Here is a 24,832-nt window from a genome sequence, read left to right as displayed (position 1 = left end):
TCTTGTGCCTCTTTGCTGATCTCCACTAGCTTCCTTAGACCGGCTTTTTTTGCTAGGGTGATTAAGCATCCTGCAAGTTCTCTCACTCCACCCATCCTTGTGTTTCATTTTTCCCTTTCTATTTGTTTTTGTGGAATTTTCTTCATTCTTAAGACTCAAACTATTCTTCTTTCATTGATGCCTTTGCTTTTCTGCCTCTCACCTGTCTCTGTCTGCTTCACATAACTGACTTAAGGGACAGGCCCCCCTAATGGAGGGAGGCAGGAAGGAGGAAGTGCTGGCGCTGCAGCTGGAGATCGAGAGGCTCAAAGCGAGGAACCAAGTGCTCAAGCACCATATCTCTGCTCTCTCCCTCATTTCCACAAAGCCCGAACAGTCGCCTTTCGTTCCCCAGCAGGAGCTGACCTGGCCCCTCCCTAACGAGATTCGAACTTCCCTGCGCGAGCTCTTCCACCTCTCCCACGACCAGCAGCGGTTCAAGCTCCTCGACAACGACCTCCTCCTATCTCTGGGCATCGACGTGTCCACCCTCATGCAGCACGCAGGCTCTGAGGAGCTCTCTTACGGAGACTTTGAGGTCAGAGTCGCAAGAGAGTGGGAGATCAAGCGCAAGGCCAGCAGCCTCGACGACCTGAAGATCCTCCGAGTCATGGCGGAGTGCATCCCCGGCGGGAATGTAGAGAGTCCTCTTGCGGGGCTGCAGGGGATGACAGCCAGCGCTCTGTCGGCTCTATGGCAGACGGCGATAGCAGGGAGGCTCGAGGAGGCGCTCAAGAGGCCGATGAAGGCGAGAGGAGACGGTCAGACGTTGCACGTCAACAACAGCAAGTACTCGCTCAATGAGTCAGATAACGCGAAAGGCAGCAGGGAGGTACAGGAGGCCGTGTATGGCGGTATCAAGGAATATTTCGGGGGGCTGATAGGGCGGATCGGGCTACCTCAGACGGAGCTGATGAAGGGGATGGAGGAGGAGCACTGCAAGGGCAAGGACTCGGAGGAAGCGTTCACAACGAGCAACTACAACATCAGGACGACAGCCAAGGAGGAGTGGCTCAACGTCATAGACCCGGACAGGAGGCGAAGGCTGTCGGACGGCACGCGGGTCATCCGAGCGATGGAGGAGCTCAAGAAGCTCGAAATGTCGATCAAGGCGGAGCTGCGAGAAGAGGAGCTGATAGCGCTGCAGCTTTACACAGGTACGGGTGAGGGAGAAAGGGAAAGGGGACGGGGAAGGCAGGAGAGACTGACAGGTTTGACATAACGACAGGACAGATGTACCACAAGTACAATATCTCTCTGCGAGCCCCAGACAAGGTCGCCAACAGGTACACGACGACCATCCACTGCGTCGTCAGCGGCGTCGTCAAGCTGTCACTACACTCGCCTCTACCGGAGGATCGGCGAGTGTGGAGGGGAGTGAAGGGGATGAGGCTCCCGGAGAGCTTCCTGAAGGAGGACGGGCTTGGGGTGTCAGGAGGAGTCGAGTACGGGCTGCTGAGCACGACGACAGACGTTGGGACGGCGATCCAGTACGCCGGGAAGGGGGAAGAGCCGATCTTGCTGGAGATCAGCTGCGGAGCGATTGACCGGGGGGCGAGCTTGGCGTTTTTGTCTCAGTATCCGGGAGAGGAGGAGATGTTGTTTCCGCCGCTGTCGTACTTGGAGGTGCTGAAGGAATCGCGATACAGCATGATGGAAGGAGAGAGAGTGAAGGTGCTGACGCTGAGGATCAACGCGAACACGACGAGCTCGACGATCGAAGAGATGCTGGGGAAAAGGAAGCAGCTGTACGTGGGGCTGTTGGAGAACATCGCGAGGGAGGTAGAACGAGAGCTTGTGGGTTGTGCAGGGAGGATCCAGGAGCGGTTGAGGTCTGCTTTCAGGGATAGACTTTCTAATCTTTCACAGTTTCTCTTCCGTTCGATAGAGAGAGAATGTCGGGCCATGGTGGAGGTAAGCAGAGGGAGGGAGGCGGAGTGGTACAACGAGGACTCGAGGTACAAGGAGGCGATCGAGCTGTCAAATTCAATGAAAGACATGGCGATCAATAAGCTCAGACACTGGATCGAAGATACCACGGGAGACAACAAGTGTTCCAGTCTTGGCAACGAAGTGATGAGATCAGTGTATTGGAGGACGATGGCGGGTCTGATGTACAAGATCAGCTCGCTTACTCCAGCAGGCGATGACGTCAGACTAGAGCTGAGCAAACGGTTGTGTGGGATGTACGGCTTGTCGATCTCAAGCGAAGAGGACCAAGCGGAGCCTCCGACAGTGAGGGCAGTCATACGAGGACAGGGCGAGCTGATACCGCTGCTCAAAGCTGGAGGATGCGACAAAGACAACCGCAGTAGGACATGCGCACATGAGGCGAGTCAAGCGGGGCACGTAGAGATACTGCGATACCTCGAGGAGACATGCGGGCAAGAGCTGCTGCGAGAGAAGGACGATGAAGGCAGGACATGTGCGCATGATGCAAGCTACGGGGGTCACCTGGAGGTGCTTGAGTACCTCGCAGAGACATGCGGGGAAGAGCTGCTGAGAGTCAAGACCAAACGCAGGAGGACATGCGCGCATGGAGCGAGTCATGGCGGGCATGTAGGGGTACTACGGTACCTCGGTGAGACGTGCGGAAAGGAGCTGCTGAGGGACAAGGACAAAGCTGGTAAAACCTGCGCACATACTGCAAGTCATGAAGGGCATCTGGAGACATTGCGATACCTGGCAGAGACATGCGGGAAGCAGCTTCTGCTGCAGAAAGCCTTGGATGGAAAAACTTGTAATGATGAAGCAAGACTCAATAATCACTCAGATGTTGTCGAGTATCTTCAAAGTCTTGGCACGGAGTAGTCTCTGACTCAGCTATCAAGTCACTTTGATAAAATGATTCTCTTGCCTCTAGTTCAAGCCTCACTGCCTCGTTGTCTACATGAGACTTCTGTGAAAAGGGTGTCATGGAGATACGATGCTATCGAGCTATCGATCATCATTTCTCAAGTATGTTCGCAGGCTCTTATCGTCTCGCTCACCTAACTCACTTGAGAGTCGTCCTTGACTTCACGTCTTGGGCTCGGGAAGGTAAAAACGTTGACTTGTCACATCGGTAATCGTGATCAGGTATTCAGCCCGTCAAGTGAGGACAGGAAGCATTACTCAGCTAGTCAAGTGAGGACAGGAAGCAGTACTCAGCCCGTGAATGAGCGAGGATGGGTGGGATGCGTCGTTGCGATGTCGAGTTGATGAATCGAGAAGAATCAGGCAGGACGGCCGGTTCTTGAGAGAGACTACCTGGTCATTCGATATCTTAGGGTCGGTTCTTGAGAGTTCTTTTACCTCCACAGTCCAGAAGAATCCAAGTTACAAGATGGAAAGTTACCTCCTTAAGCAACTGTTGCAGAATGAACAACAAGATTGATCGAAGCTACAAGATGAAAAGTGACATCCTGGGGCACACTGCTGCAGGAATAACAACAAGATTGATCGAAGCTACAAGATGAAAAGTGACATCCTGGGGCACACTGCTGCAGGAATAACAACATGGAACACCAGGAGGAAATAGAAGGAGGAGCTCTACAGGACGTGTTTTCTATCGGGAGAACTTCGAGTTCACTTGTTCTTCATTTCTCCTTGTACCTCTCATCTCAGTCTTCATACGTTATCCCGCAAGTTTCACTCAACACCAGCCCACTTGAGGCCGTTGAGCTCTGGTTCCAGCAGCGTGATAACAATGAGCTTCACCATGTCCAGCAGGGTTTCTGTGACCTGGAGCAGCAGCGTTACACGCACGAGAGCACAAGCGGTTCTCACCTTGGCAGGGTCGTTGCCGTGCAGCTCGACGTAGTACTTGAGCTTCGGCTCCGTGCCACTGCCTCGCAGGTTTGCTATACAACCGTTCTCAAACGTGAAGGTCAGGTGCTGCACTCGAGTTAGTTGTACGGTCGGCACTGGAGGAGGCACCTGGCTTGAAGTAGAAGCTGGCAAAGTAGTTTTGTTATCTGCAGTCGACGAGTCGTACCCGGTTGTCAGGTCTCTAACCTGTTGCCATTTCATGGCTGAAACTCTGAGGTTGCTTTCACCTGTGCTATCTTATATGGGCCCACTGAAGTAGGATAGTTGCTCTTGTTCCGAATCTTATCGAAGATCTCAACAGTTAACCTGCAGATAGCCTGAGAACTTGTGGCAACTTGACGCAATTGTCACCTGGGGTTGGGAACCAAGACGTATCCTTGCCGCGAGATGAAGTGACCGTATGACTCGTAAAGGTCGTTGAGGTGCTTTGACACCGTCTTGCCTGCTTTGTACAGTTGCACAGACATCTCCGCGAAGACTGCAGCAGCACAGACTCCGTCCTTATCGTTCACCAAGTCTCCGCAGCAGAAGCCGATTGATTCTTCAAAGGCCAAGATGACCTAGACAAGCACATGACAGGCGATCACAAAAGATTACATCAGTCAAACCTCATATCCCTCCTGTTGAAGATCAAATTTCTTGTTGCAGATCCATTTGAACCCTGTCAGAGTCTCTTCGAATCGCATGCCTTCCTTCTCAGCCAGCGCGCGAGTCATCTTGGATGAGACTGTAGAGGCAACTACAGCAAGCTTGTTTGGCGACTTTCCTTTCTCAACAGCCTTTCGGAAAAGCCAGTGAGCAAGGAGCATGCCGATTTCGTTTCCACTGAAGATCTTCCACTTTCCACCATCCTGTTTGCACAAGTCACCCGTCATGTCTTCTCCTCGCACGCCAAGTCGACCTGGAGCTCAGCCACTGCCAGGCGATCAGCGTCGGGATCGTTAGCAAGGACGAGAGGGGAGTTGACGGACAAGGCTTTGCTGAAAGATAGCTCCAGCGCTCCCTGTTGCTCACTTCAGTTTGTTCAGCCTCAGCAGTTGAGGGTAGACCTTGCCCTCCTCTGGATTCGGGTAAGCAACGGTAGGAAACGAAGGGTCGGGATCGTTCTGCTCAGAGACGGTAAAGAATGGCTTGAGCTTGAACGCCTCAAAGGATCGGGCCGTGAAAGGAGCCCCTACTCCGTGCATGGCTGTGTACACGATGGGTAACGATGAGACAGCGTTGTCTTGAGCGTGATGGCACAAGCTCGCAGCCATCTCCTTGAAGTAGGCGTCCTTGGCCTCCTCCAGGATGTCAACACAAAGTGGAGAGTCACGGACAGACTCGATGGCAGTGCCGTAGTCAGCCCATGGCTTGAGGTGCTCCAGAATGAGTCCGGCAATCGACTTGTCATGTGGCTCGCACAGCTGAGCTCCGTTGGCTCCATACATCTTGTAGCCATTGTCATCCTTGGGGTTGTGAGAGGCTGTCACCATCATCCCTGCCGCACATCTCTTGTGCTTCACACAGAAGGGAACCAAGGGCGTCGCGACCATGCTGCTGAAGAGGTACACCTTGATGCCTCTCTGAACACAGACAGCAGCTGCTGTCCTCGCCATCATTTCAGAGTCGACGCCAGTCGCACTCCATCGATGATCGTAGCCGATAACAACACCTCTTGCCTTGACCTCGTCGCTTCCGAGAGTCTTCTCGAGGTATGCGAGTATCCCTTGCGTGCACTGCATCACCGTGATGTGATTCATGTTCCCGTACCCGGCCCCCATCGGCCCTCGGAGACCGGCAGTGCCGAAGGCGATTCTGGGCACAAACATCTTGCTGATGCTTGCGGTGTCTGCTTTCTCAACGAGCGACTGCACGACTGTTCGAGTCGGCACATGGAAGTCGATCTCCAACCATTCTGCTCAAACGCATGAGAACACTTGCAGGGTCTCACCAAATCACTTGAAGTCACGTCACCTTTTGCAGCATCCATTGCAGATGTCTCCATACTCCCTCGTTTAGCTGTTGCACAAGAATCATGGTCGAAACAGCAAACAAAGTGTTCATATGTCAAAGGTACGAAAAATCAACTTGTATCTCGCATGACATGAATCTAAGCTGAGTGATTTGTACATGAACACCGCAGATGCTCTGCTGTATCCTTCTTCTTCATGCATCAGCATCTTGCTCTGATACTTCTACGCATGCATACCCATCTTCTCTCCCTCCCTCCTCCCCTCCCCCTCTTCCCTTTCGTTCCTTCGCCATCAATAAACCTCCTTCACCCTGTTCTTACGATCTTTAACGGTTTTACTGCGGCAGTTACGATCCGTCCGCAATTCTGTTGCTTCGTTACCTGGCGGTTGCATTTCGTTGATACGGATGAGATCGAGATCGATGGTTCTGATCGCGATCGGGGACAAGGGGGAGGAGCTGGGCGGGCGGAAGGACATGCAGGGGGGGGAGAGGAGGAGACAAGAGCCCATGTGAGCAAGTACACGACCGTGCCCATGTCCTCTCAGCGTCACAGTCTCCTCCTAACAAGTTCCTTCCCTCCAAGCAAGTCAACATGAAGTGGAAACCTTGGGCAAAGAGGGCCAGCATCGCATGTTTGAGCCTAGCATGCTTCTTTGATGTCGTTGCAGCCAACGACGTCTATGTGGTTGGCTACAATGACTGGGGTCAGCTTGGTCTCGGCGACTATCTTGAAAGAACAACAGAGACTCTTATAGATAGTAAGCTCCCTTTAGACCGTACGTATGGTCTAGCTGCTGGGTTGTATCACTCGGTTGCTCTCGGAGACACAAGCTCAACACAAGGTTAGTGGATCTGACTACAATGCTGACACCTGGCATATCTGCAATGCTGATACCACACATGTCTTCAACGCGGATACCTCGCATGTCTGCAATTCTATTGCCATGCTGATACCTCGTGTCTCAGGGCTGGTGTACACCTGGGGCAGGAACAGCAAAGGACAGCTTGGCCTAGGACCAATCTGGGTAATTTAGTCAGCCTTTGTGAGCTGTGTGAGAGCTGTATGGCAGACCTCTCTCTCCCCGCAAGCGGTCCAATGGAAAGCTTGTCCAGAGCCCAACAGCTGGTTGAAGCTCTTGCTATGACCGGAAGTTCGTCTCATGTACTTGTAGGGTTTGTAATCCAAGCCTGTGCAAACCTGTTTGCGATGCCAGCAAGTGCACGAGCTATGGGTCTGCAAACTCCTACTGGAAGGTGTTGGGAGTCGACAAGGTGTTTAGAGTTACTCAAGTATAGAACCAGGCCTCGGACATGCAATGCATGAAGCCGCAGGATGTCGTATGGGGAAGTGCGTCTCAGCCACAAATCGTGCAGGTGAGAAATGATGGTTAGACCTCAGCTCGGCTCTGATCTTATCCTCTATCCCTCCAAAAGACCGTCGCCTCTGTGGACTCCACGTTCGTGTTGACCAAGGTGCGTTACCCTCGAGGATGATGCCTCTTCACCTGATTCGTGGAGCAGGACGGGAAGATTTTTTCATGGGGTGCAAATGACTGGGGTCAACTTGGGATTACGGACTTTCAGGCATCTAAATCTCCATGTGCATCGTGAAATGGAAACTTACACGTGTATCATAGCAAGAGATGTTGGCAAGGCCTGATGGGAAGTACTTTCGCAGTGTCCCGATGCTGGTTCATGTTCATTTGATACCACGTGTACCTGATGGATAGAGTAGATTAATTCTATTCAAGACCTTCATTTTCTTGAGCTTGCGGCTGGTGATCACGTCTTGCATTTGGATGTTGCAATTGGTTGGTTGAGCACTAGTTGTTCCTGCAGGAGATTTCCACGTGATTGCTCTGAATGATCTTGGAGAGGTTTGTTATGTCTTCTTCGGCTGAGACTCAGCGATTGTGATAAGGTTTGGTCGTGGGGCAACAATGTCGAAGGACAGCTCGGAGTGGGAGATCTATCTCAACGTATTCGCTGCGATTCTCGTCGATAAGCTGACATGCTTGTCGTTAGGCTCTCAGCCAGCCAAAGTTGTGTACATGGATGGTTTGAATACTGTCAAAGTCGCCGCAGGGTCGTACCACTCCTTGGTTCTGACAGACTTCGGGCAAGTTTACAGCATGGGGTTGAACGCCAACGGGCAGGTGAGAAAGGGAGGGCGGAGGTCAGTGCCTTGTTCTTATTCGCACACAAGCTTGGACTTGGCGATTATTCCTCGCGCAAGGCTCCGACGTTGATCAAGTACCTTGCGACAAAGAACATTTCGTCTATTGCTTGTGGCGATTATGCGTCATATGCTGTGAGGCCGCTCTCATAGGGCTGTCTTGACCTTTGATCTGACTCATTGTCAAGATTTCTGATGCTGGAGAAGTGTTTGCTTGGGGTGACAACAGCTTCGGTCAATTGGGTCAAAGTGCGGCCGTGACATACAATGAGCCCTCATTGATTCCAAGCTTGAAGAACGACGGTAAGTGAGATCCAAGGTCTCGACAGCCACCTTGACCAAGTTTGCTAAGGTGCCAACGTGTACAAGGTTTTCGGAGGACAGCGAACGATCTTCGCCATTGACGAGTCAGGGGTGAGTCGGTGAAGTTTGACCCGTCCTCTCTTGACTTTGACCAACAGATTGTTTACGCTTTCGGCAACAACGATTACGGCATGCTTGGGCTAGGTGACAAAACTACTAGAAAGTGAGAAGCTTTTTCTCCGATGCGTTTGAAGTGATATTATCCGCAGGTTTCCCACGAAGATAAGCAGCTTTGTCGGTGCCAACGTGTACGTGATTGCATCTGGAGCGTATCATACTATTGCAGCGACAGGTGATGACGTGGGCACAAGAAGAGAGTGCTGAGTTTCCGCAGGCTGCTGGGAGCAAGGCAACCCATGCTCAGGGCACGGGACCTGCAACAGCAATGGAGTTTGCATTTGCGATACAGGATACAGGGGTTCTGTATGCTCGGACCAGTGCCCTGGAGGAGTAGGAAACGCCTGCTCTCTACACGGAGACTGCATTATCCCGGGAACAGGGTGACTTGCTTGGGCTGCATCCTCTTGCAGGTTCTCTGACGCCTCCTGTAGCTCCTCATACTGCCTGTGTTTCTCGGGTTACACTGGAAGCGCGTGTGAGATCGAGTGCCCGGGAGGAGCTCTGAACCCGTGCTCTGGGAATGGTACAGGCGGGGGAGAGCTGGAGGATGTGAGGGCGTAACGGCAGTAACAGGCGAGTGTCTGCCGACAGGAGTTTGTGAGTGCAACTCAGGTTACTCAGGAGGGAACTGCTCCCTGAGGTCACACTATGAACTCGACCCTCATACAGCTCACCACCCTTGCAGATGCCCGGGAGCGATGTCAAGCCCTTGCTCGGACCTCGGGCTGTGCGTCAACGGGGCCTGCTCCTGCTACACCGGGTTCACGGGTCTCAACTGCTCGACCGAGTGCGAGGGAGGGGCGTCGAACCCCTGCTCCTACAACGGGGAATGTCTCCTGGACGGCAGCTGCCGTTGCTACACTGGCTTCCGTCGTCCTGACTGGTGCCGTGTGCCTGACCTTGTTCCCCCTCATGACCCACTGCCCAGCTCTTGCGAGTGCCCGGGAGGTCACGACAACATTTGCTATGGCCATGGGACGTGCACGCAGGACTGCGTCTGCTCATGTCGCGTGGGCTACCGAGGAGCGAACTGCTCATTGCAGTGTGCTGGAGGGCTGCTGGCGTATCTGGAGGGAGAGCTGGTGACTGTCAAAGTCTGCAGCGGCCATGGCGAGTGCGACGAGCAAGGAGCATGTCTGTGCTACGGCGGATGGAGCGGCAAGATCTGTGACAATGGACCGTATGACTGGCTGCCTGTCATTCTCATCTCAAGCTCTTCGTTCCTCGTGTGCTGCTGCTGGTACTTCACGTGCTGTGCTCTCGTTGTCCTCCCCTTGTTTCCTTGCCTCCTCCCCTCTCCTCCCTTTCTCCTCCTCCGCCCTCCTCCTTCCCTGCATTGACCGCTGGCTCAGCATCTGTGTCGGCATCTGCATTCGACGGCGCCAGAAGAAATTCTCGAACCGCGAGAGGAAGCGACAAGCTCGTCGGAAGCTGCGAGGGAAGAAGAAGCACAAGGTAGGAGGAGGGAGGAGGGCTTCGTGCCATGACGAGGACTGCAGTCGGGAGACCGAAAGAAAGATCGATCGAGGAAAAAGTCGAAGATCAACAAATGATCTTGAAGGTTGTCAGATCGTAGCTCATGAAGCTTGTCTTGTCTGATCACAGCTCATGATAGCAAGAAAGTTGAAAGGAGATAATTGTTGCCTGTCAGGTGAAGAATAGAGATGTTGTTATTTTGTCTTTGTGAATATATCTTGATGTAACACAATTCCCGAATCGAAAACCCCGTTTCTGATCGAGATGTCGTGCTATCACTGCAAGCAAGCAGATTGAGGCTTGGAGTCAGCTGAAGGTTTGGTGGGGGACGTTGCCAATGCTCTGTTGGACGACAGGCTTGGTAGAACTCATTTACAAGGGAATGAAATGTACAACAAAACTGCAAGATCCTTCAGAATCGCTGATGTTCAAGTGCCGTTTGTGGAGTAAATCTTGGAGAAGAACGTGCCAACGTTGAAGAAGTCCTGCAAGCATAGTCAATGATACCCCCAGCAGAACCGCAGCAGGAGGGACCTTATCAAAGGCATCGTCGGTTGAGTTGACTGAGGAACTTTGACTGTCGTCCTGGTGCCTGCGCGAATGTCATGGAGAGCCGCAGAGGCATCAGCTTGCTTACCACATGACCAGCTGACTCGCTTCGTTGTACTCGCCCCCCCCGTTCATGTCCTCCTCCTCCTCCTCCTCTTCGTACACCACCACAGGCTCCGGTTTGGCGGGAACCAGCGTGCCATAGACAAGATCAGCGTGATAGGCCGGCGGCTCCTCGGCAAACATGTTCCGCATGTCGACGAGCGAGTCTTTGACCTCTGCAACGGAAACGTCAAGAAGCAGGAGGAGGAGGAGTGAAGGCTACCGCTTGGCGAGAGCTGGGGCTGATCGACAGGGAGGTCAAAGGGATCGTTGACAACGACGAGGGAGTCGCGCATTTTCTCCATGCTCATGCTTGACTTGCACAAGCGGACGATGACAACCAGGCAGGTCACGAACACAACAAAGGCACAGCACACGATGATGACTACCATCTCCCACAGCTTCATCGGCAGACTGCTCGAGCTGCCCGGCCGCGATTGGGTCACCGGGATGCTGCAGTAGCGCAACGAGGTCGCGCTCGTCGCGTCGCTCTGCCATCCCTTGTCGCACACGCAGGGATTGCCGAGGAGCGAGTCACAGATGCCATGGCCAGAGCTGAGACAGTTCAGACAGAGGTGAGAAGAGAGAAGCGAATGTACCAGGTGAGGCCTTCAGTGCAGTAGTTCTGGCATAGAACTCCAAACCATCTTGTCTGACAAGAACATTCCTGTCGCACAAACCTCACCTCACAACCTCACCTCTCTTCCCCCTCACCAGCTCGCCGCACTGCCCGTGTCCACTGCAGGTCTTGTCTCGGCCTGTGTTCGGGATCCCATCGCAACCCGAGCAAGACTGGTTTCCTCCGTTGCAAACTCCGCAGGCGTCCAACGCCAACGGGCTGAGAGGAACGCCGTCGCAACCAACTTTGACATGAAGTGCAGCGAAGTAGGAGAGATGGCTGCTGGCAAACACAAACGTCGAGCTCTGGAAACTTCGCTCGACGATGCCTGACATGCTCCACTTCCACTTGTCAAAGTCAAATGATGCGCCGACGACTGTCATGGCAGGGTTGGCTTGGTAGACTTGCTTGAGGTCCTGCGAGAGTCGAAGCAGCTCGTGCGTTGCGTCGGAGATCGGGAGAGGATCGATCGCTCCTGATGCTCGCAGCTCGAGGGTGAACATCCCCCCCAAGATAGGCTCGACTGATGAAGAGCCGTCAAGACCCACCTGCAGGAGCTTCGCCGTCTGGTTCCAGAAGACGACCATAACCTCTACGACGTCTGGCACCAAGCTTCGGATCTGACTGGCGTAAACAGCAGCTGACGTGAGGCCGTTGGAGACTTCGAAGTCGTTGAGTGAGTTTTTGTTGACAGCCCAAGTTGACAAGGTGAACTCCGACATGTTCATCTGGAGAGGAGGCTGCAGAAAGTTGTCAAATAGTACAGGCGCAGGAGACAACAAACAAACAAGAATGCACGGGGGGGATGGAGGCAGGGGAATAGAGACAAGAAAGTGAAAATAGAAGAAAAGGACAAGTAGTTTTGAACGCAAGTCACGGACGCAACAAGGAGACAATTGACAAGCCGTTGAAAGTTTTTCACCTCGCCAACCAGAAGACCTCTCGCTGCCAGCGACGAGATGGACGAGAGGATGTTCAGCGCCATCTTCTGATAGTTCTGATCGCTCGTGAGTGCTCTCAGCTGACCTCTCGCTGCCATCGTGTTGCTCTTCCAGGTCCCTCGCGATGTCAAACCGCTGGAGGAGTACGTGCGCAGGACCACGTTTATGGTGCCCACCAGTCGGTCAGAGACCGGTCCAAGGATCATCTGAGGGCAGTAAGAGGGAGCGAGAGGAGGAGCCAAGTCACCTGGGGGTAAGTCTGGTAGCATCCGATGGCGAGGTTGAGAAAGGAGATGCTGTACCGCTGCAGGTTCGTGTCGATCTCGACCGGGTCGCTGCAGATCAGCGAGAAAGCGACTGACTGACTTGCGAGAGTCGCGAGGGTCGGGGGCTGCGTCAAGTTCGCTTCCGACAGTTTCAGGAGGATTCGAAAGCGCAGAGATGACTTTGACGCGATGGCGCCGGCGCATTCAGCAGCAGCCGCCTGGACGCCCTTACAGAATGTCTGCGATGAAATGACGTTGGCAGCGACTGCAAGCATCGACCTGAACCACCGGCGTCAACTGAGCGGGACACAGCAGCAGCTGGGAACTCACTGGGCTCCTGCGATGTCCTTGTCTGCTATCTTGCTGGATACCTCAGACTCGAGGAGGCTGTCGACCGAGGAGATGAGGGCAGTCAGGTCGAGCACGGACTTGACAGCGATCGCTTCTGTCACTTTTACGGTTGTCTTTGCCGAGCTGAACGCCAGGTAGACATCATAGATGTACACCCCGACCGTGACCTGCCAGTTGCTGGCCGCGCTTCCGCTAGGGAGGATTGAAGTCTGCACGTACTGCTCTCCTTTTCCCACCTCGACCTCCATGCTCGCCCCCTCCACCTGCGAGAGAAAGTAGAACGAGTAGGTGAGAGGCAGGCTATCGACTTCGGTCGTCCAGCCGTCAGCGAGGAAGGAGAAAGTAGTAGTCAGAGCCTCGCCGTTGCTGGGCTCGATGCTGAAGTTCCCCCCCCTGGGAGGGCTGCGGACGAAGAGCGACAGGACGGCAGCGCCGCGTAGGGAGGAGGAGGACGAGTCAAAGATAGAGACTCTGAACTTGACGGTCCTGCCGGGGACAAAGACGCCGGGCTGGATTGAGAGAATTTGACCCGACAAGACTTTAAGCGACACCTGTGACAAGTTTGCCTGCACCCAACGCTCAGAGAAAGTTCGAGACACGTGTGGCTGACTGACCAGCTGGCTGTCGGCTGAACTCTCGATGCTCCACTCGAAGTTCAGCTTGGATGCGTCGGCCGCGTTGTTGGAGGCAAAGAGAACGGTCTTGCTCGAGGCCAGCAAAAACTTCTGGGTTCTCGCCGAGCAGAGTTGCGTTGAGAAAGGCTTGTCAGTCTCGCACGGGAAAATGTCAACGTTGACGTAGCTTCCAATCTGATACGTGAAGTCCTTTGTCGTGTTTGCCTTGGTGGTAAAGAGGTGGAGAATGTCAGAGCTGAGAAGCGATGGCAAGTTTGACGTCAATCGCGAGCTGTCGCGCGTGACAGTCATGGCGACTCTGTAGCGCCTGCCTGCCTGCAAAGCTGATCCTGCTATGCTTGCCGAGACTTTGTCGGAACTGACCGATAAGGCAGAAGATCTGCAACGAGGTGAGCAAGAGCAGAAGCAGAAGCAGGAGGAGATGAAGGAGGGGGATGAAGAAGTTGAAGGGAAGGGAAGCAGGAGGGAGCAGCAGCAGCAAGAGACCTGTCGGTCAAGATTTCCACCGGCTGCTTCCAGTCGCCGTTGACAAACTCAGGAGAGATGTCAACTTGAAAGAGGCTCCACGAGAAAACGAAGCCTCCTCCTCCTGCTGTCAACTTCGTCGTCGCCTCGTCAGGGTCCCAAGTGTTGATGCCGCTGATGGCGATCGCACTCGCGTTGCCGACGACACCATCCGAACTGCGAGAGAGTGAGGAGGAGGAGGATTGAAGCTTGTGCCGCTTACCTGATGCCAGAGATGAAGGGAACCAAATTGCGAGGAGTGACGAAAACATCAACTGACGCGTTCGATGACTTTCCGTTGAATGTGGCTGTTGACGTGAACCGGTACGTCCCGCCGACGCTCAGACTGTTGGCCTTGACGCGCAGGAATCTCGTCGCTGACGTCATCGGCTGAAAGATACTCTGAGTCAAAATCATGTCCTGCAAGGCTAGTCAGGCACGTCCAGCTCAAGCTCAGCTCGACAGAGACGCTCAGAAAGCGTTCTCTATATCATCCAGCAGAACTGAAGGAGCTACCTGCATGCAGCTTCCTCGAAGGCACATCACCCGCCACATGTACTGCATGGAGGAAGCAAGGGAGGAGGAAGAGGAGGAGGAGGCAGTCAAACAGGAGGAGGCAGAGGCGTTGGCTTCAAGCTCAAGAGACTTGTCTCTGGTGGTAACGATGCTTGGCATGTTGACGACGTAGAGGAGAGGAATGAAATCGTCAATCTTCTGTATCGCTACTGATCCCACCGTCTGCAACCTTAGCCAGTTGACGAGGGTCAGTGAGAAGGTATAGTTGCCCTGGACACACTGTCAGCCGTCTGGTTGTCAGCAGGCACATGAAATTACAGCTGGTAGAGTCTCTGTCTGTGATGAGTTTGACACCGTCAAGACAAGACCGTCGATTTTCAATGTCTTCTTCAATGACAAGGCGTTATTGACCGCTGTCAGGTGTTTGTCAGACAACAAATATTTCAAGTAAAACGATGTCTGATATTTCAGTCGTTATTCTCCTCCTCATTCAATCCCTCTTCTCCTTCTTTTGCTAGATGTTGCTGATCACGAGCATATTGATACTGCTGATCACGAGGATAATATGATATGAAGGATATGATATGAAGGCTTCATGTTATTCTCATGATCAGCAGCATCATGACAAGACAATCGTGGAGTACATCTCACTCAATTCATTTCCCAGCCCTCATTCTCATCCTCACCCTCACAACATTGTTGATTCTCCTGTCATCATCACCTTCTATCATCATCATCATAATTATCATCATCATCATCATCATCATCATCATCTCCATCATCATCATCATCACCATCACCATCATCTCCATCATTGACTTCTTCTCCCCTTGTTACACACCTGCAAGAAGAAGAGGGCGGATGCAGATCTCGCAGGGGTCGATGGACCCGGGCAGGAGGGTTCGGTTGAGGGCCTCGTCCGCAAGGATGGTGGCGATGGGAGCGGGAGAGGAGCAGGCGGTCAGGGTGTTGCCGTTATCGCATAGTGTCGCATGCCCAGTCAGAGCGGTCAAACACCGGCCCGTCCTCGCATCCTCTCGCCATGTCATCGACGAGCACTCGGCGCGCGTCTGCTTTGTCGCAGAGTTCTTGACGACGACGTAGAGGGTCGTATCGTCAAACTCCGTCATGGAGCTCCCCGCCGCGAGCGTGAAGGAGACGCTCGAGAAGTCGGGGGACCAGGTGGCAAGAGCGTCGACGAACTTGACGTTGGGTGTAATGCCGTCCTCCAAGAAGATCGGCAGGCAGCGCTTCTTGTCCGTCAGGCTGCAATTTTTGCAAGCTGGGGAGCAGCCGAGGCCAGCGATGAGCTCCTGGTCGGTCAGAGAGCAGAGGCTGCAGGGGCGAACTTGAACAGATTGCAGCCCAGTGATGGTGATGGAGGACCCGCCGAAGATGGGAGCCGAAGGAGAGAGAGTGAAAGATAACTTGTTGTAGTTGTTGGCGACCGACGAGGTCTGAGATATCAGCTTGTTTCTCCATGAAAGCTTCCTGCCTGCCCCCAACACCTACAGAGACAGTCATGAACGCGAGACTAGTCAGCTTGCTGACACTTACCTTGCCAACGACCTCGCTTCTGTCGATGATTCTCATTCCGTCCACTATCAGCGACAGGAAGATCGAACGGCTGGTGCAGTTTGACAGGCAGTCGACGTTCTTCATGGAGAAGGAGAACACGATGAGAAGGAATTCAGAGATGTCAGACGTGAGGGTCACGTTCATCGACGACCCCTCCCTGCTCCACACTCCTGTCCCTCCGAACAGTCCCCCGCTCTTGCCTGTCAGCACAAGGTTCCCTGACGCCGTTTGACTCGCTAGGCCGTCGAACTGAAAGATCGAGTTGGTCGCAGCCGGTCTGTTGAGCATCATGGTGACTGTGATGGTGTTGAAGGCGTTGTTGACTGCGTTGCTCTCCGCTACCTCCTTCCTCGCAAACGTCGCCGAGATTGACGCGGTCAAGATCTTCGGCCCCTCACACAGGACGGAAGTTGTTGAGATTACCTGAGTGTCGAGGGATTCAGGAGGGGAGCGGAGGAGAAGCTGAGCGGTAGGAGCAGAGCCAGCGCTGGGCTGCATGGAATTGACAAGATCGAAGGAGACGACAAGCTCAAAGTTGCTTTCAACCGTCACCCCCGCAGATACAGTCAAGGTCAACGTTCCTCCTCCTTGTTCCCAGCTCCCTGCGTTTCCGAACACCTTTGCATCCTCCCCGTACAGCGGGAGCTGCTGGTTAGAGGGGGAGGAGGAGCCAAGGAGACCAGAGACTACAATCTGAGAGAGAGGATAGACAGCGACGTTAGAAGTCAGTCGCAACGTGATCCTGTTGGTCAGCCCTTGAATCTGATTCGCCTCCGCCACCGCTGCCCTCACCAGCTGGGCCTGAGCTACAAAGGTCTTGGGTCGCACGAACTTGACGGGAAAGGAGGGGAGAGTCGCGTAGTTGCACGAGGCAACGATGCTGATGCTGTCCCACGCGTTCGCTCCCGCTACCTGGTAGCTCTGCAGCCGCAGGTACAGCTGGAAAGAGACGCTCGTCCCCACCGTCCCTCCCTTGAGCACTACCTCCTTCTGCTGCTCGTCCCACTCCGCCGCGCCCGTGTAAGATGACAAGAAAGGGCTTGAGCCGGAGAGAGCGAGGGAGGAGGAGGAGGAGGAGAAGCCCGCAAGACCAGCAATGGTGACGCGAGCCGGGGTTGGGTCGGAGAGAAGGAGGATGTTGGTGTCGAAGGAGATGGAGAGCAGAGAAAATCCGCCGTAGATGAGCTCGAGTGCATCCACCGACGCGTTGAGGAACTTGGGGTTGTCGTACCCTCCGAGAAATTGAGAGGCGGCGGCGAACGAGGAGATGGTGATGTCGCCGCTGGTCAGCGAGAGCTGGGGGGTGGACGGGCTGCGAGAGGTCCCAGAGTTGAAGAGGAGGAAATGGAAGACAAGATTCCAACCTGCAAGGAAGTCCTCGGGGACGGTGAAGTTGAGAGTCAGCTGGGACTGCTCCCACTTGCACTCGGAGGAGGAAGACGAGGAGAAGAATATGGAGGGGCTTGGAAGCTCGTTGGCTACTAGGATCTTCCCAGTCTGCTCCGTCAGCTTCTTGGTATCGTTGACGATCTCGCATGGGGCCGAGGACGGTGACGTCATCTGCCCGAACCCGGAGACTGTCAGGACCGTTTGACCCCCCACGAGCGCGAAGTTGGTGGAGAGCGTGACAGTGATGATGTTGGGAGCGCTGAAGGCGAAGGAGGACTGGTGGAGGGAGAAGGAGGAGATCTGAGCTGCTCCCTGCATCCGCAAGACCTGCCCGTCAACTTCGCGAGAAACTTCGACGGTGCTGATCATGTCAATCGTCTCACTGCAGCTGAGCTTTCCCTGGCAGATGTCAACGACCAGCTCGCCCAAGACGACAAGTTGAGCATTTTGATTGACACGACCGTTGACGACGGCAAATCTGATGGTGATGGTCTGATCAGTTGGAAGGGTCCGGTTGAGCGAGAGCGTCAAGTTGCCATCAAGAGGGTGGAAACGGGCTGAGAAGCCGCTGACAAGGACGTTGGGACGGTCAAACTCGTCAAAGACTGTAACGTCTACCCAACATGACTCCTCAGTCCCGCTCTCACAAGTTGGGGACATAAGATCGGTGGATGCACCCGCGATACCAATGATGGTGATGTTTGAACCGGCTGATATCTGTGCGTTGACGCTGAAGTTGACAGTGAGAAAGTTCTCCTGCAGCATCAGCGTGTTGTTCTCTACCACCTTGGCCATGTTGAACACGATCTCCCGTACATCCCTCATCACAGCTCCTACCAGCGGCGTCACCTGTGTCTTGAAGTCGAAGGGCTGGATGGAGTTGCAGTCGCAGGAGAGCGAGCAGGAGCGACAGACTCCAGAGCTCGCAGACATTGACAGCGACGCTGAAGGCATCGTTGCAACGTCATTCTTCACGAGAAGTTTGACCTCTAGCCGCTGCCCAGCTACGATCGTGCAGTTCTCAGCTACAAGAAACTCGAGGACGGAGCCAGTTGTGGAGTTGAGGAGGACGCAACTGCTGCTGTTGCCTGCCATCTGCTGCATCTCAGACACGTTGAGCATCACGCGAGAGTCCAAGAGGTCCAGGAGGAGGACGGTGCCGTCGAGGAGGGGAACGTTGAGAGCGAAGCTGATCTCCAGCAGGTTGTGGAGATGGAGGAAGTTGTTTGACTGTGAGGCGAAGAGGAAGAGGAAGGATGGTGCCTCTCCTCCCTCCAGCACCTTTCCAGCCACGATGAATTTTGAGCCGGTCACCCCACCTGCCACAAACTGTACGAGGACTGTAGAGTTCGCTGTCTGCCTGCTGCTGGGGTTGAGCAGGGGAAACTGGAGGGCGTAAGAGGCGCCGGCCTCCAACTTTTTGTCTCCTCCCACTTGGAATGTGAGCTCGCCCTTAGCTTGATCGAAAGTTGCCTTTCCCAGCTCTAGCTGTTCAGCACAAAGCTCGCAGGTGAGCTGGGAAGACGCGGTCTCAGTCACCGGGCAGACTCTCCCGCTCTTGGTGCGCGAGCCCAGCAGCCCGCTCAGCTTGACGAGACTCCCAGGGCCGAGGGAGAGCGAGAGCGAGAAGGAGAAGGTGATGAAGTTAAGAGCAGAGTTGGCGGAGGAAGACTGAGCGATGCTTCCTCGTACCAGGTCGGGTGGCCGCCGGTCGAGCAGGAAAGTAGCTGGGATGATGTCGGAAGAGGCGCTTTGCATGGCGATCCGTCCAATCTGCGAGTCTGTGGAGATGGCAAGAGGGTAGGGAGACGTTGATGAGACAAGCTGGCCGTCGGTGATCCAGGAAGAGACGTCAAGAGTCGGGAGGACGAGCTCGAAGGAAAACACAGAGATCGTCTCTTCTGACATGAACTTTCCTTCTCCCATCTTCATCACCAGGTTCCCGCGTCTCAGCCCCTCGTCCACCCATTCTGCAAACGACAAGTTTCCTCCTCCGCCGGCGAACAGGTCTGCGTCCTTCCCTGTGATGCTCGTGTTGTGGCAGGTCAAACTCGCGTCCAGCCCCAACGTGCACGCGCTACCTTCTACAGCTCCGCTCAGCGTTCCGCACGCTTGAGGCTGCGACGAATATCCGGGGAGGCCGTGGATGGTGATGTTGGTGCCGGGTAGGAGGGGAATGTTGGGCTGCAGCGAGACCGTGACGGTGCTGCGGTCGCCGGGAAGGAGGGAGGAGAAGTGAATAGACCGTTTGCTGAATGAGGGCACGTTCCCAGCTGTCAGAATGCCGTCCTGGAGCAGCGAGGAGCTGAAGTCCAGCGCCCAGTCCAACTGCGTGAAGCTCCTGCTGGCCCTTCCATAGCTCAAACTCGCGTCCATGCGCACCGGGTCACAAGCACCCAGCAGCTGAGGGCTGACGACGATGGGGGTGGGGGAAGGAAGAGATGGAGGAGAAGCTGGGAAGATGGTGGGAAGAGAGCTGCCGTCGATGATGAAGGTCTTGGAGGTCGTGGCTGGCAGAGATGTGAGGAGGGAGCCGTTGTAGGAGAAAGAGAAGGTAACGTTCGAGCTGGTCCCCAGCAAGATCTGCGTCTCCATGCTGATCGTCGCCCCCAGCCCCATCGTCACCTGTATGCTGTATGGGTCCAACCAGGTGCAGCTCGGGTTCGAGCCCAGCTGGCTGATAACTTTCGGGTCCAGTAGGTTCGTGCAGGGAAGGGCGAGAGCTGTGCCGGGGGAGTTGTTCATGCTGAAGTAGAAGGTGAGTGAAGAACAACAAAGGCAGAGTGAAAGAAGACGGGAGGCAATGATGAGAAAAAGATGTGATCGGGATGAGGTGAAAGAAAGAGGGAGGGAGGAGAATTGAGGAGAGCGAAAGTTGAAGATTACTTGGTTGGCTTGTCAAAGTAGATAACAAGCTGGCTGAAAGAGGCCGAGAAGAACGCTGAGGTGAGCCGAGGAGGAAGAGGAAGGATAGTGAAGGGTTCCGTCAAAACACTCCAAGTTGACACCTGGACGCAGGAACAACAACTGTCAAGCTTTTTGAACAAACAAGAAATCTATTCTGCTCGTTGATCGCATGAACAATTCATTCACAAGAACCCTCAGAAAACTTCTTCGTCATCATCCATGGTACTTCTCCTTTCCTTCCTCCACAAAGACGACCAATCCTTTGCATCTTCCACATCATTCGCATCTTTATCATCATCATCATCATCATCTCTATCGTTTCCATGAAAAATCATCATCATCATCATCATCACCATCACCACCACCACCACCACCACTATCATCATGATCATGATTATGATCATCATAATTATCATACCTTCTGAAGAAACTCGTTCACTCGGTACATGTAAAAGCGAAGTTTGTACTGCGCCGAAGGCACTTTGAAGTACAACTGAGTGAAAGTAGCTACTCCCGCTACTGGCTCTTCTTCACACCGACGCTGCGAGCAATCGACGAAGTTCGTCCACGTGCGAGCGAGGGAGAGAGAGGTGGAGGAGGGAGCAACGAGCTTGACGCATATTCCTGCCCCGCAGTCGAGGTACTGGTAGTCAATCCTGTCCTGTGGTGGGGCGATAAGCGCGGTCTTACCCACCCCCGACTGGCACTGCTGGTTGACGTTGCCGTACTGGTCGACGCAGGCGATACGAGAGAAGAAGGAGCAGGCAGCTCTGGAGGAGCAGCCGGAGGGGGAGGCAAGAGAGCAGAGGGAGACTGTCTGCCCTGGAACCACGTTGAAGTCCGAAGAACTCACAAGGATGAGACCCTTGGAGGACGTGAAGGCAAAATCCAGCTTGAACCCAGCTCCTGCCGTCCTGATCGCCAGGTCCGTGAAGACGCCGATGCCCTGCTCGTTGACGGGGATGGAGGAGGAGCCGTCGAGGGAGGTGAAGGAGAAGCCGCAGCGAGTGCCAGAGGAGGGAATGCTGGTCTTAGAGATGAGCGTTGCTGTGACGGTCCTGCGATGAGTTGAGGAAGGGGGAAGGGGGAGGGGGAGGGAAAGGGGAGGGGAGAAAACAAAATTGACAAGGACGGACGAGAGAGTGGTGGTCAAAGGGAGAGAAAGTACAAAGAGGAAGGGGGAGCAAGGAGGAGTTGGACTTGACCTGTTGGGTATGATGTCTTGCGCTACTGCGTTTCCGAAACGATCTCTGACTGTGACCTGAGGCTGAACAAGGAGGGCCTGGTCTGCAGGGTTGTCAACTGCCATGGTAGTCAACATGACGGGATAGTCTGGAGCTGAGTTGCGTATGAAGAAGATGTCGCTAGTGGCCGCCACTGATTGCGCCTGAAAGGTGAAGGAGAAGCCGCCGCAAGCTGCGTCGCATGCTCGATCGATGCGAAGATCCGTGAAGCTGGCGATGCCTGGAGGGAAGGTGAGAGGAGGTAGGGCAGGTGAGAGGAAGAGGAAGAGGAAGAGGAAGAGGGAGAGGGAGAGGGAGAGGGAGAGGGACAAGAACGAGAAGAACAAGAGACGAGACGAGGGAGAGGCTAGCAGGTGGGATAGAGGAGGCAGAGGTAAAGGGACAGAGGAAGGTAGAGGAAGCTGGGAAGAGAAGGGAGGAGAAATGAATGCAAGGATATAAACGACAGAGAGTTTGACAACAACACGAGGACTTACCAGCTTTAACGGTCGCGTTGTGATATTGACAACTCCTACATTTGATGGGTCGCAGACCCTCGCAGATTAGGTCGCAGCTGTCTTGAAGCAGAAGCTGCAAAAAAAAAAGTCAAAGACAAAGACACCGATCAATCAACTTTTACACTTCACTCTTCTTCCTCTCCTCCTCTCTCGTCCTCTCTCCCATCCCCTTCCATTCCCTTCCTTCCGCTCTGGTCCTCTTCCCTCCCCTCCCCTAAACTCTCTCTCCTCTCTTCTCCTCTCCTCTCCTCTCCTCTCCTCTCCTCTCCTCTCCTCTCCTCTCCTCTCCTCTCCTCTCCTCTCCTCTCCTCTCCTCTCCTCTCCTCTCCTCTCCTCTCCTCTCCTCTTAAGTCTCCTCACCGATGAATTCGCTTCCTGCACGGCAGCAGGCGCCTGAAGGGTCACAAACACCAGCAGCCCATCGGACGCGTTGGCTGGGCAAGCGAGAGAAGCGCCATCGCAGACTCGGTTGTTCCACTGATCCACGAGATAAACCATAGGCTAACACCAAAGTCACAAGTCTTTCACTTCCTCCTCCATCTCCTCCTTCTTCTCCTCCTCCTCTACTTCTTCCTCCTCCTCCCTCTCTACGTTTCCTCGCGTTCTCCCATCCTCTCTTCCAACGCTCCTGCGCTCCTTCCTATCGCCTCTTCCCCTCCTTTTTTCCCTCCAATCTCTCGCTTCCACAACTTTTCCTCCTCTTCCTCCTCCTTCTTCTACCGCCACCATCTCCTCCCTCCTTCCACCTCCCCTCTTTGTGTGCTGCGGTCACCTGCCGGACTAAAACTTTTCCCGCTTCTCCTCCGATGGGCTGTAAAACTTGCATAAGGAACAAGCAGGGCAGAGACGAGACGAGGAGAAGGAAGAGAAAGAGAGCAGAGCTGAGCCAGAATGACAAGATGTGGGAGGAAGACTACGAACAAGATGGAGGAAATGAAGACGCGGAGGTGAAACAACTGAAGCAAGAGCGTGGGGAGGGAACGAAGGTAGGGAGGAGGAGCAGGAGGATCAGGAGGAGGACAAACAGGAGAACGAGGAGGAGATGGTAGTGGTGGAGGAGGATGATCACGAAGGAGGGAGGAAGAGGAGGAGGGGGAGGACCTGTCCGAATTTGGGGAGGAAGAGTTTGGTCCAAGGTCCTGGGAGCACTTGGAAGGCAAGGGAGGAGACTGAAGCTCCGGCAGCTTGAAATGAAATCTTGAAGTCTACAAGAGTCAAATTCTGACCCAGCGATGCCTGCAAACCCTGGTAAGTCTCCTCCTCCTCCTCCTCCCTCCTCCTCCCTCCTCCTCCCTCCTTCTGCTCCTCCTCCCTCCTCCTCCTGCTCCTCCTCCCTCCCCTTCATTCTCCCTCCAGCTCATTCTTCTCTTTATTATTGCCTTCCATCTCCTCCTCCTTCTCCTCCTTGTCTCAATCCTCTGCTTCCCCGTCCTCTCCATCCTCGTCCTTCCCCCCACCACTCATCCACCATAGATCCTTAACATGTCCTCGTCCTCGTCCTCGTCCTCCCTCCTCCTGTTCCTCGTCCTCCTCCTCGTCCTCTCTCGCTTACCTTGTTCAGTATGAGGTTGTTGAAAGTCGCAACCCCGCCATTAGCTCTCTCTTGCAACGTTCCTGTGAGGTCCGACTGACCCGGGTCGTGCTCCTGCAATGTCGTTGAGGAGAAAGAGAAACAGAGAAGGAGAAGATGAATGAGAAGCAGGAGGAGAAGCAGGAGGAGAAGCAGGAGGAGAAGCAGGAGGAGAAGCAGGAGGAGAAGAAGGAGGAGGAGAAGTAGTAGTAGTAGGAGGAGGAGGAGACGAATAAGGGAGGAGGAAGGCACTGAGCGAAGGACCAGACAATAGATGTAGCAATAGAAAACGGAGTTGCTTGTGGAAGGGATGGTGGTAGAGAAGGAGAAGCAAGAAGGAGTAGGAGCTGGAGGAGCTAGAGGAGGAGCAGGCGGACAAGCAGGAGGACCAGAAGGAGGAGCAGGAGATGGAGCAGGAGATTGAGCATGAGATGGAGCAGGAGATGGAGCAGGAGATGGAGCATGAGATGGAGCAGGATGAGATCGCACCTGCAGGTTGGCTGGGTTCAGCTCAATCTTTGCATCGACGGCGATACGCGAGAGGTCAACGAGATTTCCATCCTCATCGTTGCAGTTGATCTTGGCAGCTTTGAGAGGAAGACCGGCTGAGGCGACGATCAAGTCACAGAGATGAGATGGAGGAGATGAGGAGAGAGTAGAAGGGGAAAGAGGAGAACAGAGGAGGAGAGGAGAGTAGGAGGAGAGGCGAGTCATGGAAGAGGCGATGTAAGAAGGGAACTTGAAAGTTCATGATACGAGGAGAAAATTGGGAGGCAGTAGGAGCGAAGGAGTCAAATTCGAGAGTTTGACCTTGGACGGCCACAGGCTGTTGGGCGATGACCAGCGCTCTGACGGGTTTCTTGACTGAGAACGCCTGAAGGTGAATGAGGGAAGGAGAAGACGTAAGAAAGGGAAAGGGAAGAGAAGCAGGAAGAGAGAAGAGAAGGTGAGCGGAGAAGGGAAGGAGGAGAAAGGAAGGGGAAGGAGAACAAGGGAACGAGAAGGAAGGAAGACAGGGAGGAGGAGGAGGAGGAGGAGGAGGAGGAGGAGGAGGAGGAGGAGGAGGAGGAGGAGGGAGGAGGAGGAGGAGGAGGAGGAGGAGGAGGAGAGGAGGAGGAGGAGGAGGAGGAGGTGTAGCAGTCGGAGGAGACGCGGTTGCCGCGCGCGTCGGAGATTTGGATGGTGGGCTGGAGGGGGAGGAAGTTGGAGTCGGCGATGACTGAG

At 54.3% G+C, this 24,832-nt stretch overlaps 4 protein-coding genes across 4 annotated transcripts in view; 2 read left to right on the top strand and 2 right to left on the bottom strand.

Moving 5' to 3' along the window:
• Positions 1–250: 250 nt before the first annotated feature.
• GUITHDRAFT_119904 (hypothetical protein) lies at positions 251–2,850 on the top strand (the record flags this gene model as incomplete). The annotated part of the gene is made up of 2 exons (XM_005820844.1): positions 251–1,202; positions 1,268–2,850. The coding sequence occupies 2 exons, from the start codon at positions 251–253 to the stop codon at positions 2,848–2,850; spliced, it is 2,535 nt and encodes an 844-aa protein (XP_005820901.1).
• A 751-nt stretch (positions 2,851–3,601) lies between these two features.
• On the bottom strand, positions 3,602–5,821 carry GUITHDRAFT_166345 (hypothetical protein; the record flags this gene model as incomplete). Its single annotated transcript, XM_005820843.1, has 9 exons — positions 3,602–3,762; positions 3,808–3,915; positions 3,958–4,035; positions 4,077–4,155; positions 4,201–4,409; positions 4,458–4,700; positions 4,751–4,852; positions 4,899–5,746; positions 5,806–5,821. 9 exons carry the CDS (start codon positions 5,819–5,821, stop codon positions 3,670–3,672), a joined length of 1,776 nt encoding a protein of 591 aa, XP_005820900.1. The 3' UTR covers positions 3,602–3,669.
• A 576-nt stretch (positions 5,822–6,397) lies between these two features.
• GUITHDRAFT_166344 (hypothetical protein) lies at positions 6,398–10,170 on the top strand (the record flags this gene model as incomplete). Its single annotated transcript, XM_005820842.1, has 22 exons — positions 6,398–6,647; positions 6,772–6,830; positions 6,876–6,931; positions 6,978–7,077; positions 7,108–7,179; positions 7,240–7,278; positions 7,443–7,496; positions 7,541–7,583; positions 7,645–7,682; positions 7,727–7,784; positions 7,831–7,961; positions 8,012–8,116; positions 8,170–8,284; positions 8,334–8,395; positions 8,443–8,507; positions 8,554–8,636; positions 8,679–8,844; positions 8,896–8,987; positions 9,038–9,076; positions 9,134–9,704; positions 9,817–9,919; positions 9,964–10,170. The coding sequence occupies 22 exons, from the start codon at positions 6,398–6,400 to the stop codon at positions 10,015–10,017; spliced, it is 2,355 nt and encodes a 784-aa protein (XP_005820899.1). The 3' UTR covers positions 10,018–10,170.
• A 198-nt stretch (positions 10,171–10,368) lies between these two features.
• Positions 10,369–24,832, bottom strand: part of GUITHDRAFT_147591 (hypothetical protein) — a gene marked incomplete at both ends in the record, with an annotated part of 18,840 nt that continues 4,376 nt past the window's right edge. Inside the window, 25 exons of the mRNA XM_005820841.1 lie at positions 10,369–10,425; positions 10,475–10,532; positions 10,578–10,767; positions 10,815–11,146; positions 11,191–11,243; positions 11,306–11,950; positions 12,133–12,357; positions 12,399–12,696; positions 12,748–13,782; positions 13,890–14,084; positions 14,131–14,327; positions 14,424–14,693; positions 14,778–14,836; positions 15,265–15,931; positions 15,981–20,136; positions 20,277–20,398; positions 20,716–21,355; positions 21,503–21,761; positions 22,018–22,111; positions 22,399–22,539; positions 22,811–22,849; positions 23,140–23,274; positions 23,591–23,683; positions 24,098–24,213; positions 24,419–24,482. Of these exons, the coding sequence (XP_005820898.1) occupies positions 10,369–10,425; positions 10,475–10,532; positions 10,578–10,767; positions 10,815–11,146; positions 11,191–11,243; positions 11,306–11,950; positions 12,133–12,357; positions 12,399–12,696; positions 12,748–13,782; positions 13,890–14,084; positions 14,131–14,327; positions 14,424–14,693; positions 14,778–14,836; positions 15,265–15,931; positions 15,981–20,136; positions 20,277–20,398; positions 20,716–21,355; positions 21,503–21,761; positions 22,018–22,111; positions 22,399–22,539; positions 22,811–22,849; positions 23,140–23,274; positions 23,591–23,683; positions 24,098–24,213; positions 24,419–24,482 (10,140 nt within the window). The remainder of the gene's footprint in view (positions 10,426–10,474; positions 10,533–10,577; positions 10,768–10,814; positions 11,147–11,190; positions 11,244–11,305; positions 11,951–12,132; positions 12,358–12,398; positions 12,697–12,747; positions 13,783–13,889; positions 14,085–14,130; positions 14,328–14,423; positions 14,694–14,777; positions 14,837–15,264; positions 15,932–15,980; positions 20,137–20,276; positions 20,399–20,715; positions 21,356–21,502; positions 21,762–22,017; positions 22,112–22,398; positions 22,540–22,810; positions 22,850–23,139; positions 23,275–23,590; positions 23,684–24,097; positions 24,214–24,418; positions 24,483–24,832) is intronic.

Source organism: Guillardia theta, assembly GCF_000315625.1.
Source record: "Guillardia theta CCMP2712 unplaced genomic scaffold GUITHscaffold_162, whole genome shotgun sequence".
In the NCBI taxonomy this organism is placed as follows: Eukaryota; class Cryptophyceae; order Pyrenomonadales; family Geminigeraceae; genus Guillardia; species Guillardia theta.
This window is presented reverse-complemented; position numbering and strand designations above follow the sequence as displayed.